Source organism: Cricetulus griseus (assembly GCF_003668045.3).
Source record: "Cricetulus griseus strain 17A/GY chromosome 1 unlocalized genomic scaffold, alternate assembly CriGri-PICRH-1.0 chr1_0, whole genome shotgun sequence".
NCBI lineage: Eukaryota > Metazoa > Chordata > Mammalia > Rodentia > Cricetidae > Cricetulus > Cricetulus griseus.
The window spans coordinates 135,741,286-135,763,754 of NW_023276806.1; the positions used below are offsets into that span (position 1 = coordinate 135,741,286).

Genomic DNA, 22,469 nt, shown 5'->3' on the forward strand with positions numbered 1-22,469 from the left:
CCTGCCCCCCCCCCCACTTAGACACAGCTTTCGTTATACATACATACATACATACATACATATATATATATATATATATATATCTAAGGATAACTTTGAACTTGTGATTCTCCTGACCCTGTTCTTGTGTTCTGAGAATACAGATGTGTTCCACTATGCCCAGTTTTCTGTGGTGGTGACAACTAAACCCAGCACTTGATGTGTGCCAGGCAAACAGTCTACCCAACAGAGCCCCAGCTCCAGCCCTCACAAATCTCTAGTGGAGTCCATAATTAAAAAGGGTTGCAGATGGTCAGTGGAGATTACTTCAGTCTGTAATTTTGTATGCCGTCTAACTTCTTTTCCTGACATTCACCTCCTACACCACACAACTGACCGCGCCACTCCCTAGCAGGAAGAAATCCTGTTGGATTCAGGTTGCTTATGAAATAAAGCCTATACCTCCCCCCCCCCAGAGAAAGAGGGTGAGCAGCAAGTGTTGGGACGCTGCTCTCTAGGATTTTCTTTTTGTTTCACAGTGCTGTAGAAAGAGGGAAAGCAAACTATTGTTATCACCTTGGGGTCAGATGGCATAGCTGAAACTCTGTGCCCATCATTTGTGACCTAGGCTAAACTTCTTACTGTCTCCATGCTTCTTGGGCTTCCTATGTAAAATAAACGAAACAGTAATTTTGCTTCATAGAATAGTGAAATAACACACGTAGATTAAATAATGGAAAGTGGTGCTTTATACTTGTGCAATTCTAAAATGTTTAACCAGTCTTAGAAGGCCTTCCACAGGTAGGGTATTGCTATGGCTTACAGTGACTCCTGAAGTCCTAATGTTGGAAGTGTAATTCCCAGCACAACTGTTGGAGCCGGCACTTAATAAGCAGTGATTGCATCCTGAGGCTCCTGCCTTCATAAATCACTGATGAACGTTTTTTGCAGAGTAGGTTGGCTGTCTCAGCATTTGATTGTTGAGAACACAAGTTCAGCTCACTCTTGAGTCTTTCTTCGTTTTTTGCCCTTTTCCCTTCCACCGTGACCTGCATGCAGTAGCATGAAGGCCTTTGTTGCAGCCATATGTCTGACTTCCCCACTTCCTAAGCCATGAGCAGTCTCAGCTACTTTGTTACATTGATAAAACACAAGACAGAAATGGAGATAAGTTTAATACATCCCAGTCAGAGCAGAGTTCTTCAAAGAAATGACAAGCTGAGATGTGACCAAAGTGGGAGCCTTGCAGGCAGTGACAACAACATGCCCTGTAGCAGAGCTGAGGTAGAGAGAGAGAGCTGGGAGGGAGGAGGGAGAGCTAAGGCTGACCTCGAAATAGCAACTTACTTCATTTGCATAAGCCAGCAGCCCCACAAAGCCCCCCACACAACACTCAGAAATTGAACTCAACGCCTTTTTTTGTTTTATACATACAAACAGTATAAAATGTTTATTATGTAAGAGCTGTGTTTCGTTTACAATATATTATATTGTTTCCATCCAATGAAAAGACTTCATACATTATATTCCTTATATCGTTGTGTTTACAATATATTATATTGCTTAAATGCCACTAACACAGTGTAATTTTTTTAACTTCGTTCCCCCCTCAAAACTGTCAAGAATAATAGGGCAAAATAATTTTTGTATGCACCTCAAGATAAGGGAAGGCAATTAGAATATTAATCAGACAAGTGTCCAGATATTTGACAATAAAATTTGAAATACTGAAGCTTCAATGCTATTAGCTGCTTTATCCAAATCCTTGTGATTTATGTGTCTTTGCCCAGTTTAGCCTCTCTCATATTCCCCATCTTAATACCACAAATGTGTTGTAATTTTGCAAATAACTGACAACTCTACACCGAAAAGACAAATTCTTAACCTGACAAACTGATGTAAGATCTGTTCCAAAGGACTGAGGGAGGAGAATCTCTACCATCATTGCTAGACATACTTAGAGAACCTAAAAGAAAGAGTAAATATCAGCCCAGTGATTTATAACAAAGCTAATAAAATTCAGGCCAGTATTCTAAAGTGTAATGAACATCATTTGAACATTCAACACATGAAAGGTTAACAAAGGCTACGAACTCGGTGTAACTTGAGCCATTTCAGCTGGTGGAGTTCACCAGATGTAATTGGATTCAGGTGGATCCCGCCGCTCTTCAGTCTTTTTAAGGGAGGGTGTGCGCTGCTCCTGCCTGGCGCCTGCTGGCCTCGGGGCGTGCATGAGGCTGGCTCCATACCCTGCAAAATTATTCACAGCTTAGAAGAAAAGAAACTCCCAAAACAGGCTCTTCAGATTCTCCATTAACCATTCAAATGAAACCAGTTTTCCTTTTTAACCCTGAGTGAGACCATGGTGACCACACAGAGCTACCTGAATAATGGGCAAGTGACAGATTCCAGTCCCTGGTCATTAAAAACCTATTTTTATTAACTCCATCAGACAGATCTACTTTCCATTGCTCCCACCACTCACTATGTATTTTGACTGTGTGGAAAGTCTCTGTTTCTGTCTCTGTCTCTGTCTCTCTCTGTCTGTTTCTGTTTGTCTGTTTGTCTGGACAGTCTCTGGTAGATCAGCTTGACCTTGAACTCGTGATCATCATTCCTCCACCTCCTGAGAGCTGGGGATGACAAGTGTATACCACCAGGCCAGGATTATTTGGTGTTGGGACTCAAACCCAGTACTTTGTGCATGCTAGGCACAAACTCTACCGAGGGGGCTTTGCCTAGCCCTACCGTAAGATGACTGTCCTACACTGAGGTCTCCAGTGCTCCTGCTGAGAATTTGGTGGTGGATTCTTTTCAATCCATGACCGAACCAACCTCACTTATGTTGAAACAGTCCAACATAACAGCTTTCATTCTTCATACAGACCCCAGGATGAAGTTTATTGCACTCATATAACACAGGCGTTCTATTAGAATTAGGACCTTTCTCTTCACGGTAGAGAAGAGCTATAGTTTCAACTGACTTCTACTGATTTGTGAATTTTGCCGCAACTGCTCATCTAGCCCTCTCCAACCTTGTTTATGAAAACTGAACCTCCTTTCTTTCCATTCGTGAATCTCTGGAGGTGCTGGGAGCATTGGCTCATTTTTGCTTTCCTAAAATGGATCCAAGACAGCAATTACATCTTAAAAATCTGTCTCCGTCTTCAGAGTCAATCTGATTCAACATTTCATAAGTTCCTTGTGGTTTTTAAATGCAAGCATGCTGTTAAACAACTTTTGAGAACAGAGCCCCGTTGCTGGATGTGTTTCTTTGAATTGTCAGCTTGTAGGCTACTAGCTCTAGGGATGGTCAAAGCACGAGCTAACAATGCACTGGAGTAAATCCCTCCCTTGCAAGTGCGGCTTGGCTTGCCACCCATGAAGCCCAACCTCCTTGCTGGGGTGGGAGAGCTTAAGCAGAGAGTTGGTCTGTCTCCAGGAAACCCTTCCTCCTCTCCATGATGCCTGGGTGCCTAGGACCTCCCAACGTGCCACCCCACTGGGAATCTGCTCTTTACCAGAGCTCTGTGACTCAGAGCTTCCCTGTCACCTCCCTCCAGTCAAAATAAACCCCATTCTTTCGGCTTGATTCTCTTGGTTAGTGTACAAAAGAGCTGGGTGGCCACCCCAGAACAGGTTTGCACCAGAAGCGCCAGGGCACCTTCTTGCAAGCAATGCCTTGCTCTGAAAGGCATCTGATGGCAGATGAGCCAGTGTGGTGTCCACTAGAGTGCAACATGGTCATCCCCTCATGATGACTCTTCCACAGGAAGGCTCCTAACATGCTTTCAATTTTTGGATGAGTGACAGCACCTTTGTGCCCAGCTCACTGGGCATTGTCCCTGGGTTGTATGCCCTGCCCTGTGAAAACTGATCTAGAAAAATATTTGACATGTAAGTGATAATTTCAAATTCACATCTTATTATTTTTGAGGTGCAACAGTTTTGAAATAATTGGTTACTGAAGTGTGACACGACCCGAACCTCCTTTTCCTTGAAGCAAGGTAGGCAGTGGACACGTGTACAGACTCATGGTGGGAGTTGGATCCCCAGCACGTCAATGGAAGGAAGGGAGAAAGAGAGAGAGGGAGGGGAAGGGAGGGAGAGAAGAAGGGAAGAAGGAAGGAAGAAAGGGAAAAGGGGAGGAAGGACTTTAGCTAATCAGTTTCTTCCCTCAATACACTGAATTACTGAACTAATCTGTATGATTTGTTTGACCTAGAGAATACACGTGATGAAGTTTTACAGATCTGGTGGCATTTTACATACATTCTATTCTAAACCTTGGTTAGCTTTAAAGTTGAGAGAAGAGATGGGTGGTGGCAAGGGCAGAGAAATGGTCACTAATGACACAGCAAGCAGGGCTGAGTTACAGGTCATCCGAAGATAGTTGGAGATGTCCTCGACTCACTTTTATTGCAGTGCCTTCCGTGCCAGCCTTCTCGACATTGGCATTTGTTGGGTTCGTGGCAGGTTCCATGAGCTCCACAGCCAGGCTCGCAGACGGCTGGAATCAGAGCAGAACAAAGCTATGCTTCCTCGACTTTCCCATTTCTTTCTTTTCTTAAACACAGCTACATAGAAACTTTTCCTTCAGTTCTTTAGAATATGTTAGTTTTGGCTTTGTTTTTTTTTTTTTTTTTTGTCTAAGTTGCTTTCCAGTCAAAAGTCAGCTTCAAGGTTGGAAAAATCCTTATGAATGATCTTGTTTCTCATATACAAAGACCCTCAATGAGATTTTGAAACTACCAGATTATTCTTTAAAAAAAAATCCTAATAGATAAAAGAAACAAAATTTTAAAAAATGAAAGAATTCAGCTGTGTACACAAATATTTTATATTCAGGTGACCCCACAATGCCTGTGGTCTAAGTAAAGAAAGCACACATCAGGGGGAAAGAGTCAGCTCTGATGTGGGGACAACATGCAGCAGGCATGGATGTTGTATCCAGAGCAGACATCAAATGCCATTACCCTGCACCCATACTGTCACCATGCCTGGTACTTACGCTTAGAACAGAGGTCTCCTTGGTAACCTTTGGGACACTTACATTTGCTTTTACCAATGCATTTACCTCCATTTCGGCAGGGTTGTGGGCATTTGCCTGCAGTAGAGGAAATTAGTTAAGTAAGTAAGGAGCCCAGGGCTTTATTCAACAGTAATTACATCTCTCCAAGGAGTAACAAGGCTTTGAGTGGAGAAACGCTTTGAAATGGCAGTCATTTATTTTAGGTCTCCTCTGGTTTTCATATTGTTTCTGTTTTGGAGACAAGCTAATATATTATATGAATTATATCACATTATGTTAAGTATAATGTCCCCTTTTCCAAAATGAATATACTGCCATATGTACAAAAATAAAAAATTCAAGCTAACCTGACTTATACATGCTTGTAGTTTCATATACATTGTTCTAGAACTTCATACATGTCTAACTTACTACATGAAATTTTCTACAGCTTCTGGTGTTTTCATATCACTTTTTTTCTGGAAGAAAGTCCATCCACTCCTGATGATAGCCTTAGCCTGGCTTCATCTTTCAGAAAGCAAGTTTGCATTTAGGTAGCTCAACCTGGAGAAGTGAACCTTGGAGATAGGAATGGGGGCATGAATAGAGTACTACAGAGAAGGGGGGAAAAGATAACAGAAAAGTGTGCTTGTGGGCCAGTCACCATGATGGGCAACTGGACTGTATTCTGCTGGTCTGCCCAAGGATTATATCAGAAGCACACGAGAGTCCACTGAAAAGAATAGAAGGGAACATTTGTTTATTGGCATCTGATACCCACTGATTTATTGTCTTTAGGAGAGGGCTTCTTCTCACTTCCATGGTGGAATGGCAGTATAAGGACTCAGAGATGCCCCTGGGTGGGAGGGACATGGATGGAACAGATCAGACGAGGGGATGGGTTGCTATAGCAATGGGTGGAGTGAGCAGCTGGTCCCTGGTGCCATAGTTATCCATCTTTATGGACTGTCTGAGAGACTAAGGACATGCCAATCTCCCTGTTAACTCTGCATCAAATAAATATTGCCAATGTTTTCACAGAGCTTTGAATCCTAGAATTTTAGAACTGGAACAGGACCAGAGCTGTAAGAACTATGCAACAATGTTCTTCTTTCTTACACTACAAATGTTTGTTTTCCTATACAACCTAGAATTTTCCATTTGAAGGATGACTTCTTAGAATTAACTGATAAGGGGCTGTTAACCCAAAGCTGAAGCCTCATCCTGCCAAGTGCATGGTGATGTTCCAAAGACAGCAGAGACCTCTAGACTTCAGTGGCAACCCAGTTTGGGTTTTTGCTCTTGTTTGTTTGTTTGTGTACTAATGAAGTTGTTGCCATTAACAAACTCACCTTTCGCTTGCTAATTTTTTTTATGGCCAAAGAAAGCTTGAGATGAAGCAAACTATAATGTTCTTTACTAATAGGCACCATTTTTAGCAAAAGAATTGAATTTCACGTGAAAATTGTTTTGCTACAAACACTTTAGTTTTTACTTCTTACTTAGACAAAAGAACTTTATTTGTTTATAAATTGGACAAAGCCACATCTAGTCATGAAGATAATATGCACACAACAATGTTGGGAAGTTAAGGGCTCTGCAGTAGACTAGAATTCAGCTTTTATTTTTTTCTTAAAGCTCCCCACCCCCCTTCTTGAGACAGAGTCTCATGTGGTCTGGCTGGCCTCCCATTCAATTCACTCTGTAGCTAAGGATACCCTTGAACTTCTTTCTGATCCTCTTACCCACATCTTCCCAGTGCTGGGTCATAAGTGTGCCCCATTATAGACAGTTTTATTCAGTTAGACAAATACTCTTGTCCCAACTAAGCCACAAGAAGAAAGAGCTATATCAGGGTGTTCAAGGGCCAAACCCACCATGTGTGGACCTTGGAATATGGAGTGGTTTTTGATTATTTTTCTCCAACAGTCTAACTTATTTTCTATAGAGAACATTTATAACAAGTCCTGTTAAATTATTTTTAAACTTATTTATCATATGGCATAAGTAATTTGTGTGACCTTTCTAACTGAAATTCTATTAAAGACTCTTAGGAAACCTATAAGCCTTACATAGCAAGATGTATGCATAGCTGGCATCCCAGACACCTCAAAGGTTAGTGACAGACCTAATGACAGCATCTCTCAAAACAGTCACAATGGGGACTGGGAAGGTATCATTACTGGTAGAAGTCAGGAGAAGTGGAAATTAGACTGACAGACAGTAGAACATGCCCCTGCAGAAAAGAATGATGAGTATTGGTGAGAGTGTGGGGAAACTGCAGTGTTGCAGGTGGGCTGAGAAACAAGAAACAATCTGACAGTTCCTCAGCAAAGTTGTTCCCTTGTGGTCCAGGATTCTCCTTCTAGGTTAAGAGCCAAAAGAGATGCAAACTTGGGTCAGTGAAATGGCCCAGCAGGGATGTGCACCTGCCACCAACACAGAAGGCCTGAGTCCAGTCCCCGGGAGCCATGAGTGGGTGTAGAGCATCAAAGCTCAAAGAGTTGTCTTCTGATCTCCACATGTATGCTATGGCATATACTACACATACGACACACACACACACACACACACACACACACACACACACACACACACACACACACACAGAAATGCTAACCTGTCTGCATGGAGACATGCACTCAAATGTTCCTTGACTGTAAGTGAATAAACAAGTGGAATCTGTCCACACCACTGGGTGATACTCAGCAATAGGAAGGAGTGACAGTACTGGTATATTCTGTACCACTTGCAGTCCTTGAAAACAATGACCTTTAATGGTAGAAGCTGGGCACAAAATGGTCTATCTTGTATGACTCCATTTATGTGAGGTGTTGAGAATAGACAAAGCTAGAGAGATAGAAAGTAGATTGGTGGTTGTCAGACCCTGGGATTATGAGGGGACTTGAGAGACATTTCTGGTAAACATAGGTATAAACTTTTATTTAAGGTGGACATAAATTGTTCTGAAATCAGATTGAGGTTACAGCATAACTTGTGGATATGCAGAATGATACACTTTAAAATGCTGAATCTTGTGGTATGTGAGTTATATATTCACTAAAAGATAAGAATAAATAGTTCAACTCTGCCTTTTGTCTGTACATTCAGAGAAACTTCAACTACAGACCTATTGCTAATTTCTTTTTTTTTTTTCTTCTTCTTCTTCTGGTAGTATCCCCTTTCATTGAAACAGGAAATTTTCTAAAGGGATTTGAATAAAATCTGTGGTTGACTCTATGATGAGTTTTCAAAACTCTACATTTTTGGTCTAGTTAGAATTTAAAAAAAAAAAGACAGAGGAGAGAGAAAAGGTGGTGGAGGAGGAAAGGACACAGAGAGAGAGACTCTGCCAGAGGAAAGTTCGTAAACACAGAGGCATGAAAAGGAACCCTTACATGAAATGAGCCCATGAACAAAGACTCGTAAACAAAGCATGCAACGTCTGGGGCCGAGCATCGGGAGAAAATTGAGGGGAGTTAGCTCAAGATGTCTTTATCAGGAAAGAGTAATTAATAAGAACAGAAACCACATCCTGACAATTAATTACATGTTCGATGGAAACTTCAGAGCGATTTCATTTGAACTCTATAAAAAAAAAATGGTGACTTCATCCACTACTCATTAAAGTACAAAACCCACAAATAAATTAGAGGTTGGAAGTTAAAATAGGAACATAGCATTATTCAATTTGGAATCTACCTCAACTTTGGAAACAGTGGTGGTGCCAAACACAGCAGTGCTTTAGAGACGGCACGGATGGGAAGGACTACCCTCGATGAACATCCCAAAGGCAGAAGCGGATCCTCAGCAGGCACACATGATGGCTTGTGGCCTGCCTGGACATGCATCTCCATGCTAGTCTGCTGGGTCATAGTGCAGCTTAGACTGAATTGGCTCATTTCTTGGGTTTCAAAGAGAAATCTGAGTGCTAGAGAGCTGGTAGGTGGCAGAAATGGTGGGTGGCAGAGCTGGGACCATTCCCCGACTTTTTGTATAGAAGCATGACAAACAACACCACGTGGGCAGAATGGGTGTCAGTTTTAAGCTCAGCTCCTTATTTATTTTTAATCTGAGAACTCATGCAACACTGCTATCAAAGACACAGGCATTTCCAGCACCCTGTAAAGTTTCTTTTGCCCCCCGCCCCAAACAGCAACTCCTGTTTCTACTTCATCCATTACTTTTGCCTCTCGACATTGAAAACTGCAGACTCCTTGCATGTCCGCCTCGTTTTGTGTAATATATCCCCGGGATTCACTTAGGTGGCTGTGTTGTTGTTTTAATCGCTGGGCAGTGTTTAGCTCCTCTTCTATCCTTTTCTCTTAAATGGGTCAGTCTTTTCTAGGATTTTAGTAATGACTGGGAGAGGAAAACCCTCTGTGCTTGCGGGTTTGTCTTGAGCCCCTGGGATACGCACCACCTTTCTTAGCCTTACTTTTAGACAAAGGGAGTGGCAGAGGAATCTAGTGAAAAGAGACCATTGACCTAAGATCTCAAGGTGTCCATTCTATCTAGGCTTCCGATCCATCAAGATGAAGCAGTAGGCAGTCTTTCAGGTCCCCCACCCCAAGCCCAAAAGAATGACAAGGTCTGTACTCACTCATTTCACACTGTTCTCCCTCGAGTCCGGGAGGGCAAATACATTTTCCTGGGTAAAAGCAGGTACCTCCATTAAAGCAGGTAGTTGAGCAGTTTGCTGTTAGGATGAATGACAGGGTGCTTCATTACACAGGCAGTTAAGCCTAGAAAGAATTTCACTTAAAGAGAGCAATATTTCTCCATCGTGTATCTAATATGTTCTCACCTACATAGTAAACAAACTACTTTGCAGTTAAAAAAATAAAGTTATAACCAAACACCCCATTATTTTAAATAACCGATTCAAATTATAATTACAGTCAAGTTACAAAGACTATTTCAGAATATAAGAGAGAATAGGGTATCACACATTGTATTCATAATACTTTTTTTAAAAAAAGTCTTTTCAAATAGAGTATTTGTGCTAAGAAGAATCTGCAAATCCAAGAAAATACTTTTTGGAAAGCATCAAGTTGGAAGATAAAGGGAGAGAACTTATTTGGGTTAGACAAAGGGAAAAGTGGTGTCAAAAGTGTCAGGGTCCAACAAGGAGGAAGCAGCTCTCAGATGATCGGAGCTCCGTTTTAACGAACAGGAGTTAAAAAGCAACTGTCACAGTACTTGGAGAAAGACTCCAGTAATTACATTCAGAGAGACAGCTGTGGTCCCTGTGAGGTCCTCACCCTAGGATGAGGATGAGCCATGATTGAGCCTGAGAGATGAAGTGGGATGATGGGATACAGAGAACATCCAATTACACCCTGGCTGGGGGAGGGGGGTAAACATGCTCTAACACGTCCCAAGCCCCTCCTTCTCGGTGTCAGTTATCACAACAGAAAGTGAACTAATACAAATTTTGTTTTGCTGTGAACCAAAGATGCTAACTAACTTTCACTGTGGCTGAGGGTAGATTGGCCAGCATTTAACTAATCATTTCCTAAAGTTTGTGGCAGATGTCCCCAAGGCCAATGAACATGATTCTTTAATGTTTGTTCCAAAATATAGTGCTAAAGTCTAGCTTCATGCCAGTAATTAAAACCATTTTCAGCTCCAATTTCCAAAGTGGGTAATAAAACAATCTTTCGTTGAGCCAATAAAAATCGATATGCTTTATGTTCCAAGGTCTCCAATGAGAACAAATGAAGTTCCAACAGATTTTTCCAAATTTGTTTTTAAAAAATTACTAGAGTATAGCATGTAGGAAAATCTTTCATCTGAAAGACAAAATATTATGGAATATAAAATGTGCTGAAATACAATTGTATGTTTTTCCTTTATGACTCTAAAGTATTTGTGACACCGTAGCACATAAATATCACATGTATCACAATAGCCAGTGTAGTCTCAGCCACTTGGGAGACAGGAGGAACTCTTGAGTCCAGGAGTCCTATGCAGTATCATGTTATGGCTGTCAGCTGACTGTATTAAGTTGAGCATCAGTATGTAACCTCTTGGGAGCAGGGACCATCAGGTTGCATAAAGAGGGGTGAGCCAGCCCAGGTTGGATAAAAGACCTCAGATCTTTCATTGTATAAGCCCTGGCAATAATGGCCACAGCTGAACAGACAGACAGGAGTCATTAATCATTTCATTAACTCTGTGTGTGTCAGCTCAAGTGTCTGAAGGTTTGCTTTGTCTCCAGTAGTTCTGTTGTAGTCTGAGTTTTATTCTATTCCAAGAAATGCCTGGTTTTGAAATGGTAGAGATATCAAATGCTAAATCTGAACAAATGAAGACACACTCTTGAAGAATTTTATTGACTGGCTGTTAAAAGATTACTGCTGCCACTAGGTCTTCGTCTTTAGGAATATGTATTTAAAATATTTTTAGTCTAATGCTGTGTTTTAGCAATGAAAATGATGCAAATGCTCAGATATTATCCCATCCCAGGGATGGAAGGTAGAAGGCAAAGAGGAAGAGCTCATGGCCTAAGTTATCTGCTCAAGTCTCAGGTCACTTGGGAGGAGCTGTGACCTGATTAGACAGAGTGACAGGCAATATGGTACAGTGGAGGGAATGAAATCTGGGTCAAGTGATTCAGGCTATAGAAACCCCACTATGCTTCTCTGGGAGTGAAATGTATGACGATTTCCTCCTCTCAACAGTTGTCAAGAATCTAACCAAATAGTGGTGTGGAAATGTTTTGTATAGCCTAAGACAGCAGACATTCAAATCACTCCTCTAACTCATGCCAAGAACTCTTTGCCTTGACTTTTTTTTCCTTCTTAAAAAACTGCGTGCACACATGAAAAAGCAAACAAACAACCAAACAGAAAACTGTACTGCAGTGTTACTCCATTCAGAGTGACTGATCACAAGAGACTGCTTAAAACTGGTATTTGGTATTCTTTTTAAAGCATATTTTATTTATTAAAAAATCAACAGCCTGGGGCAAATAGCATTATGGATATTAGGATGCCTTCATTAAATCCATATACCTTACAGAGTATTTATTTTTGATTTTTCCAGACTGAGTTTCTCTATGTATCTTTGTAGACCAGACTGTCCTCGAACTCACAGAGATCCACCTGCCTCTGCCTCCCGAGTGCTGGGATTAAAGGCATGTGCCACCAATGCCTGGCTTATAGAGTATTTTAAAAAGTTTTCCCACTGAGAAGTTGTGGACTGGCTAAGTAGACCGGTGGTATTTCAGGGGCCAAGTTTGTATCCACTCCCTGTCAGTGAAATCTGATGTACTGCTGCCGTGTTTAGAGAGAGGCACTTGACCTCTTGTAAATAGAGTATTGGATGAGGCCCCACACAAGGTCATGGATGCTGAGATGTTAAATCTGGTTCCCTGCTATTTTAACATGAAGTATCCAGGACAGAAATTATGTCTGTATGTCAGCAACCTCCACAGCAAGTATCAACTGTGCTGGGATTCTTTCTTCTCGGCTGACGAGAGGCATCCCTTGTCCCTGTATGGAGTTTCCCTGTCTTTCTACCCTGCCTGGGCACCACAGATGGGCATTGCTTATGTCACTGACCTGTATATTCCTGCTCTGGAGCACTCTGGGAGTAAAAATAAACTTCTAGGTTAAGCAACACCCCAAACTGGGGTTCCAGTTATTATAGCAGTCATCTTTGCCCTACACAATATACTGTGTTTACAAAGTGATGCCATTAAGAATATGTATTTGGGAGGCTGGAGAGATCGTTCAGTGGTTAAGAACACTGGCTGTTCCTCTGGAGGACAGTTTTTGATCCCCACATGGAAGCTTATGAGTACTTGTAACTCCAGCTTTAGGGGGTCCCATTGCCCTCTTCTGGCCTCCACATGCATGTGTGCAAACACACACACACACACACACACACACACACACACACACACACTTAAAAAAAATTTAAAAAGAACAAAATCCTGTTACCTTTATCACAGTTGACGCCATAGAATCCAGGTGGGCAGATACAAAAACCAGGAGTGACACACAGTCCGCCGTTCATGCACCGAGGTATGCAGAGGGCTTACAGGGAGAGAGGACTCTGATTAAGGCCAAACAGGTGTCTGGAGCAGGTTCATTTTGCAATGTCAATGACTCTACAACTTAAACTTTCTGGTAGAATCTAAAATGTTTAGTCTTTAGATATACAATTTGCAATACATAAAAAAAATGTTTCTTTGTATTAATTTAGCTAGGTTTCAGATTCTTAACCAATGTATTAAGCAAGAATTTTGAATCTGTTCTACTTTAAATGCCTGATTAAATCTTTCTCAAAATCAGGCCAGGGATGGTGGTGCAAGCCTTTAGTCCCAGCACTCGGAGGCAGAGGCAGATGGATCTCTGTGAATTCTAGGCCAGCCTGGTCTATATAATTGAGTTCCAGGACAGCCAGGGCTATACAGAGAAACCCTGTCTTGAAAAACAATAACAACAAAATAAAATAAAATCTTCCTCAGAATCAACTTGACTATGATGTGTTTGTTTTAAACTGCAAATATACTTTCTCTGCCCCATTTCCTTGACCTTCAAACTTTAAGATAAGTGAAAATAAGAAAATATTCTTATCTCTTAAAAGTAAAAAATATTTTTGTTTACTCTGGCTAAATAAGTTCTTGGTAGTTAAATATCTTGGGATTAATACTCATTTTTCTCACCTCTTTTCATGTAACGGTCTCAAAAATAGTATCTCTGAAATAAATGTACTTCTTTTCAACCCTTCTTTTAGCTTATGCTAAGGTATAACTTATGCTCAGGTATTGATCACAAAGTACACTGAAAATATAGTCCAGCTGGAGGCTTGATCGCAGAGAACAGATGCCCTAGATAAAAATTCTTTGGCCAAAGTTCTGGCCACGTATCACATTAAACAGAAACCGTCCCAACAGGTCTTCTGTGACTAATTAAAGTTTCACTGATCCTTAAATTATTCCTGAATAGTAACAGTAATTTCAAGAGATGTGTTATAAACAACAGAGACCAAGTGGGGTGTCTGTGGCTTCCATGTGCATTGGGAAGCAAGCCAGGTGGACCAATTTTAACTTCTTGCTTACCTTTCTCACAGTGAGGCCCGTAGAACCCATCAGGACACTCACAGACTCGCCTTTCGTTACAAAAGCCTCCATTTCGACACCCTCCAGGACATTCAGCTGCACCAAAGAGAAACAAGGCATAGAGCATGTCCTTGAGGCCAGGAAGGGTGAGACACTGGTGGTCATTTATATTCCGGTGTTCTCAGGGTAACTGATTGAGCACCCACAATCTTTAACCTTCCCTCTGCACCCCTTGGTTTCCACTCAGCTATTCCTGCAATCTTATTTACAACAATAGGGGACACACATGAGAGGAATCAAGCAACTTTTACTTCTTCACACCTCCAAAAGTATGGTAACTCTCTAAAGTCACACCAAAGGACTCAGACAGGGCATTGCCTATGGTATTCAGGACCAGAGAGTAGGTGGATTTTTTTGTATATGTTTAGATCATTGACTAGCTCCATAACTTAAACTTGATCCTGGAAGGTGGAAGGAGCTATGCCCTTGTTAGTGGGCACCCAGGGCATAGCAATGAGATACTGAGGCCCTGCCTGCCTGGCAGGATGGTTGTATCATCATGACTCCTGTCTTCTGTGACTGTGAACTGTGCCAGGCATTTGGCAGGGGCACGGGTAGTGTGGGTTTCGACTGGGAGAAATTTTGATGATTGATTGACACCTGCAATGAGGAACTGGAACGAGAAAGGAAACGTCTGTGTCCAGGGGTGAGGCACACCTGGGGACTCCTCAGTGTATGTTAGGAAAGGGGAAGAGCCCTGCTGTGACAGCACACTGGAGTCCCTGAGGTTCCTAAGTAGTGTCAAACCCTGAGAAAATCTAAGTACTTGTTAATGGACCCTGTGCACAAGCCCTGTGACTCCCCACCTCCAAAGCCTTGTTTTGAGTGACTGCCAATGCTCACCTTGTTGACACGTTTTAAAGAAGATAGCATTTTGAGGGGTCTGAAGGATGGTGTTGCCTTCAGAATTCATGACAACCACGTTCACCTCAAATGCTGCCACACCGTCCTGTTTGCCGAGACATGGGAAACCAACCTGAACAACTAGAAGGAAAAGAGAGTCTGTGAAATCAGTTTAGCCAATTGATTCTGGCTTTACAGAAACCACAGGGAGACCAAGCAGCAAAAATGGTCACATTTTTTTATGATTTTCGTGTATCTCCACTGGAATTGAGATAGTATTTTGATTACCCAGGCATTCTCTGTGAAACTTATGAACCATAGTAGGTGGTAAAAGAATGAATGACTCTTGGTAATTTGTGTTCCACTGGGCATATGCAGAACTGGGCATATTTTGCTGATAAAACTTTTTTGAGGGGGAGCAGTTTCTTGGCTTGTACATCTTTGGCTTAGTAAATCTTAGCTTATCTATCTTTTAAGGATTTTATTTTAATTTCTCTCTCTCTCTCTCTCTCTCTCTCTCTCTCTCTCTCTCTCTCTCTGTGTGTGTGTGTGTGTGTGTGTGTGTGTGTGTGTGTTTGCACTCAAGCCCATATGTGTGTATGGGCACATGTGTACAGGTGTGTGGAGGCCAGAAGAGGGTGTCAGATTCTCAAGAGCTGGATAACAGGCAGTTGTGAGCCACCTAATACAGGAAGCAAACTTGGGTCCTCTTTAAGTAGCTATTCTTAACCACTGAGCCATCTTTCCAATACCAGTTTCCATACCTTAAAAAGGTGAGTTTTTTTTTTAATTTCTTATTTTTTGTTCTCTAAATTAAAGATGCAAAAAGAAGAATAATTATATTAATTAGGACAAGACATTTGTAGGTATGGTTTCCATCCCTAAAGAGCCAGAAAAAGGTACAATATGTAATATCAATTAAATAAGCCCTTGGAACAATAGCCCACTAGTTTATTTTTTATTCTTCTGGTTTGAAAGTAATAAAACAAATTATTTGAAGATATTCTGCAACTCAGCCTGGACTCCAGTAACAACCAAGTCAACCAGGTTGCTATTTTCTCAAGATACCTGTGGATATGACAGAGTGTTTGTTGGACTGATGTGGTGGGTAGGCTAGAACTCATGATTTAGCTTTCCAATATAGAGCCACTTCTTGTCAGCCACAACAAAGCCACAAGGCAGGACGTGACAAATGTTTCTGCACAAAGAGGATGAGGAGGCCACCAATTTTGTTTCAAGTCACTAGGTGGAATGGGCTAATCAGACATTGGCTATTGGATAAGAATGATTGTGGAATGTTCCAGAACATACTGGATCATCAAGTCACCCACTGAGAAAGACTGATCTAGCTTACAACTAGACTCCAGTTCTTCCTTAAGTAAATTTTTAAAAGACTGCCAGTAAGTGTACACAGAACTTTTGCATGGCATGTACAGCCACTAAGCATGGACTTATATTAAACCAGGATAAACATTTTTCCTTTGGTGTGTGACTACACCTTCCTCCTAGGGTTAGAACATGAAAAGAGCCCGGAATTGCTCCCAACAGCACACCAGCTGGCCATACAATCTTCTTAGTGTGCTTGCAAAACAAAAGTTCCTTCACAGGCTCTGGCATTGCCAAAAGATAGTAGAAACAACCATGTCCTTCAGCAATGATAAGCCTGTGAGGTAGAGGTCTACTTTTACCAAAGGCTAAATGAAAACAAGGCCAGATGTTGTGAATTCCAATGCAATCTGTGTTGCATAAACCAGGGTGAATGACAACAATTTCAGGACACTGAAACAGATGAACTCACATAGTGTTCAAGTACACATCAATACACAATTGATTGCACATAAACAACTCTTATGGAGAACTGAATGAAAACTTATCCTAACTGAATACGCAGATGAACATGTTCTTTATACCCCCAGAGAATCCTGTCATTTAACCCACTTCCTTTACAGGGAGGTAGAAGGTGAGAGGCAGCAGGAACTCAATCTCAATGTCACAGAATGATAAACTGTTTTCTGATTAGATGAGGGCCTGGAAGATGGCTCAGTCAGTAAAGTATTGCCTGGTAAATATGGAGGCTTGAGTTTGATCCTCAGTACCAAAAATTCTGGGTGTGCACAAGTGATAGAGGTATAAAACATTATTTTATTTATTTATTGGTTTTTGGTTTTTTCAAGACAGGGTTTCTCTATGTAGCTTTGGAGCCTGTCCTGGAACTAGCTCTTGTAGACCAGGCTGGCCTCGAACTCACAGAGATCTGCCTGCCTCTGCCTCCCGAGTGCTGGTATTAAAGACATGCACCACCAGTGTCTCGCTCTAAAACATTAATAGACTAGCGTGCTCAGCACTAAGTGGGATGTCCCTTCACTCAAGTCTCCAGGATCTCCTGGGAAGAGGGGGCAGAAAGATGTAAGAGCCTGACCCAGTGGACGACTACAAGGCAACTGTTTTCTGGGCACAACAGGGCATGCACATATGAACTTGCAGCCTGTGATGGTGTGCACAAAGACCTGTGCAAGCTCATGCCAGACAAAATCCCAGTGTCAGGGTCGGAGGTCGGAGGTAGGCACAGAGTTCCATCCCCAGCTGAGGAGTTACTGGCAACTGATAACTTTTGGCAGAGGGAGTCAGTTTTCTTTAAAGGTGTGACCCCCTTCGAGGTTCACCACGCTCCAGGACAGGCCCTACACTCAAGAGTGTTGAAGCAAAACTAAATTAGGCTTGATGGGCCTTTGTAAAAGAAAGGGAGAACAGGAAGCTGGGAGGGTGGGCAGATTGGAGTGGACTGGGGAGGAACTAGGGGAGAAGGGGTAAATATGATCAAAACAGGTTGTGTGAAATTCTCAAAGAACTAATACAAATTTTTCTAATTAAAAAAATTTACTTTTCATTTTATATACAACCCCAGTTCCCCCTTCCTTGTCTTCTCCCCCACCTACTGCCTTCCCCACCTCCATTCACTTCTTAGAGGGGTTAAGGTCCTCCTTGGCAAGTCCACAAAGTCTGAGACAGGACCAAGCTCCTCCCCCCCTTATCAGGGCTGAGCAAGGCATCCCACCATAGGGAATGGGCTCCAAAAAGCCAGTTCATGCATCTGGGGTAGATCCTGGTGCCACAGCCAGGCCACCCCCCTCCCAACAGATGAAGCCACATAACTGTCACTCACATTAAGGGGGCCTAGTTTGGTCCAATGCTAGGTATGGTGGCCTGTGCTTACAACCCCAGCTCGGAGGATGTAGGGAGGGACAGGAGGATCCCTGAAGTTTATTGGCTGACTAATTCGGTGAACTCCAGGGCCATGAGAGAGCCTGTCTCAAATGAGGTGGGTAGTGTTTCCCTGGGATAACACCTGAGGTGGCGTTCTGGACTTCGCACTCACACACATACATGTGCTCCAGCACCTGCTACCCACAGGAACATGACCATGCATGCACACATATGCATGTATATAAAAAGTATCCAACCTAAGTACCCAGTTCTCCCAGCTGCTGTGGCATTCTGTCTCTCAGCAAATACTGACCATTTATTCTGGCCTGGAGCCATCAAGAAGATGGTATCCCTCCAGACATGAACACCTGTTTAAAACCTTCTCTACAATGGATTCCTGAGACATACTGCTGTTCTATGGGTTTCAGATAGTGACAGTGTTCACCCTGGCTTTATGGGAAAAGATACACATGTACACACACACACACACACACACACACACACACACACACACACACACACACACACCCCAAACCGCTCTACAGTTTGTATTTCCTGTTTTTCTCTTCAAATACCAGAAGATAGGCACTTCATAACTGTTAAAGATCAAGAGATGCCCGGGCACAGGCACCTATGGAATGAAAGGACAGTTTAGCGGCTTGGGGGTATAAAACAGCAAGGCACAATAACGAATGCTACCTGGATGCTTAGGAGCAAAGACACAGTGATTTGGTTACTTTCTAACAATTCAAGGTGCCTTCACTTCTCCTACTGTGGTGACCAAGCTAATGAGGCTAAGCTAATGAGCCGCTGGCCCGCAATGATCTGAAACCCCCATAAACTACGTGAACCTGTGGTTTTGCTTCTAAAAGAAAGGAAAAAAAAATACGTGTGCACACCGAGGTGAAAGGTCTTAATTGGGAGAAGACCTGTGTGCATGAGGGGACATCACTTTGTGCCCGAAGAAAGCCTGTTCCTTGTTTTGTTTTGTTTTTAATCTCACCTTGACACAAGGGTCATCTGCTTTTCCCTCTGAATTTTATTTTAATTTTTATGCTTGTGCTTGCATGCAAGCATGTGTTCATGCATGTGTATGTAGAGGTCAGGAGTTGATATCAGATGTTTTCCTCAGTTGCTCTCCCTAATGTTTTTGTTTGTTTGTTTGGTTTGGTTTGGTTTTCCACAAGGTCTCTCAGTGAACATGGAGCTTGACAATTGGCTAGATTGGCTGACCAGCAAGCCCAGGAAATCCTGCCTCTCCAGGGATGGAATTATAGTAGGGCACTGCCAAGCTCAGCTTTTTGCCAGGGGTCTGTGTGGCAAGCACTTTCCCAATGGGGACATCTCTCCAGCTTCTAGGTTTTGTTTTTCTAGGTTTCATAGTATTAGAAAGTGAGGTTGAATTTAAGCAGTTCCTGTCTGTGAAGGCAATCTATCATATATACCCAGTAGCTGATATGTCAATAGCTTCAAAAGTAGAATTTTAGTAAAATTCCTTTTTAGACACTAAAAATGGTTAAAGGTAGGGAGATGCGGGATGTGAGCATTAAGTTAGAAATTTAATGATTTGAGTTTCATTGGAAGCTCAGCACAAGTGGCCAATGTAATTAACTGAGCTGATGAATTTTAATAAGTTGCAGTAAGCTTCTGTATGAGTTTTATTAATCAGAAAGAGGCAAGAGAAAAATGTTTAAATATACATTGGATGCTGATAAGCGTGCTATGTGTTCATTCTTGGCTCTTTAAAAAGAAAGAGGGGGAAATTATCAAGAAAAAATGTGTACAAAATTATCTTTGGCTAAAGGAAATATAAGAAATATAACATTCCCTGGCAGGAGATTATGTAGTGACCATGTTCCAAGAGTTTTCAGAGTCCAAGTGTGTTGTTCATCTCCAAGAGGTGGTAAAGTGCTGCAGATGCCATCCGAATCTAAATATCCATGTCTTTGGAGTAGGATGTCCATGTCTTCAAGATGACAAATCTTAGGCCCTTGATTCTGCAGAATATAAACCCTCACCCCTGAAGATGGGCAGCCAATGCCTTGGGATAAGGGAAATCCTCACTCCTTCACCCCTGTAAATGGGCAGTCAATACCCAGGGAGACTACAAACCCTCACTCCTTCACCCCTGCAGATGGATCAGAACAGCACCAGGAAGATGATTGCAAAGAACTAAAACCCCACCCATCCTATTTGCACCCACAATGGTTTTGATGCCCAGGATCTAGAAAGACTATCTTCAAGTCTTGAAGTTGCATGTCACATCATTGATCCATTGAAAATGGCAGACAGTAGGAACCAGTCTCAGTGGAGGGGCCTCATTTCCTAATCACAATCAGATTCCAGTTAGCTCTTGAAGGGATTCTTATTTGATACCTGAGAATTTTCTTATCATCCCTCTGGAAGAATGAAATTAAAATTAGGCACCACTATCACTTATTTTGAAATGCTACAAAGCCATAGCCATGGCTTACTGTGCATGGAAATGCAAAGGACGAGGCATATGGGTGGAACCTCTTCCATTAGGAAAGCCAATGACTGAGAACAACCTGAGATAGAGCCGTTCTTTCATGCTACAGCCAAAATAAATGTTTCTAGGATTCTAGAAGTATGTTTAAATGGTCACTTGACAGCTTTCTGGAGTAGGACTTGATTTTGAAACATAAAAGAAATGGAAAAAATTGCAAAGGAAAAACGTTTGGCAATATAAATTTTATTCTCTACCAATTAAATAATAAATAAATAAATAAATAAATAACAGTGACTTCAAAAAAGCATAGTAAAAGGTAAATAAACTTATTTTATGTACCACAAGTTATGCAAACTAATAAGAACATATTATCTCAATATAAAAAAATAAGTGGGATGTACCATATTTTGCATAGTCTACCAAATTCAGGGATGGTGTTCTAGCTCAGTAGGAAAATTAAAAAAAACAAAAACAAAAAAACATTAAAGAACAGAGTGAAAGGCCACATTCTCTCTTTTTAAATAGGCAAAGTAGTTAATGTAATTGGAAACCTATGCTGATGAGATTATTGTGAGCCAAGTACACTCGCACACTGGAGCCAGGGTACAAATAGGTACAATCCATGGAAAGTACTATTGGTGTTTGAGCAGTTTCATGGGTTTTGTTTTTAAGCTAATAGTTCATACATATCATGGTGTTCACCACAAAAATATCACTTCCAACAATCTAGTATAATAAAGAAGTAAGCACCAAGAATTCAGTATACAACAATCTATTATAATAAAGAAGTAAGTACCAAGAATTTAGTGTGCCTATTAATCCAGCCATGACTTCCTGTCTGCTGGCTGTTTGCTGAACCTTGCAGTAGGAGTCATGGTAAATGAGACACATGGGCCTCTTCCCTTATAGCAGCAAGCATCTTTAGTTTCAAAGGATTTTTATCATGATATTTATAGCATGAAAACTCTAAAAAGAAATCTCACTAACAAAAACTGAGGGAGCAGAGAAACAAATTATGGCAATCCATATAATAGAATGTTATATAAGTTTCATGTCTTACAAAGGTAAAAACAACTTTCAGAAAGACCTGTAAATAGCATGCTTGTCATGAAGTGTCAGGGGTAAGAACATTAGATTCTTGAAACAGAACTAGAAGAAAATACAGGAGAACTTTCTGTTTCCTAAAACCCAGGAATCCTGGGCTCTGGCCTTGGCTCTACTGTCTATGACTAACATTTGACTTTGGACGAATTGTTCAAGCCGTGTGACCCTTCATTTTTTAAAGCTTATAAAATAGAGCTACAGTTCTGGTCTTAGTAGGATTAAGTTAGGTAACACTTGAGTGGGTATCACACAAAAGATGAGAAGCTGGTAACAAATCATATACAAGATTTTCTCAGCCATGCAGGATGGTTACATCTGGAAGCTTGAGTTGATATCACTCCACGCCCTAAAGGTTTTCTGACTAATTTTGGGGAACTTTTTCTTGGTTATCATCTGCCCCCAACCACTTTGAATCTTGGTCACATTTGTGTGTGCTGTGCTAATCCACATTTGCTGGCTGAGTACATCCACATCATCAGGTATGTTTATTTTTTTCTTTCTTCCTTTATTAAAAAAAAAGCAAGAATCATTAATGAATTGGGTGTGGTTTTGGCTATCTTGGGCTTTTAGGAAACTGTAAATCCATCATTTCTTTATTCTTATACTAATCCTTTGCCTGAAGGATAATAACCAAGCTGCCCTTGGTTATTCAACAGCTCTCCTCAGGAAAACATCCCATAATCCCTCTAATGGATGACACATGTCCCTTATATATCCTCATCTCC

The 22,469-nt window shown here is 41.5% G+C and overlaps 1 protein-coding gene across 1 annotated transcript in view; it reads right to left on the bottom strand.

Annotated features, from left to right (window-relative positions):
- Window positions 1–2,107: 2,107 nt before the first annotated feature.
- Window positions 2,108–22,469, bottom strand: part of Wif1 (WNT inhibitory factor 1) — a 57,035-nt gene continuing 36,673 nt past the window's right edge. The window contains exons 4-10 of the mRNA XM_027392307.2: window positions 14,967–15,107; window positions 14,064–14,159; window positions 12,940–13,035; window positions 9,594–9,689; window positions 4,991–5,086; window positions 4,394–4,489; window positions 2,108–2,229 (exon numbers count right to left, since the gene is read on the bottom strand). Of these exons, the coding sequence (XP_027248108.1) occupies window positions 2,108–2,229; window positions 4,394–4,489; window positions 4,991–5,086; window positions 9,594–9,689; window positions 12,940–13,035; window positions 14,064–14,159; window positions 14,967–15,107 (743 nt within the window). The remainder of the gene's footprint in view (window positions 2,230–4,393; window positions 4,490–4,990; window positions 5,087–9,593; window positions 9,690–12,939; window positions 13,036–14,063; window positions 14,160–14,966; window positions 15,108–22,469) is intronic.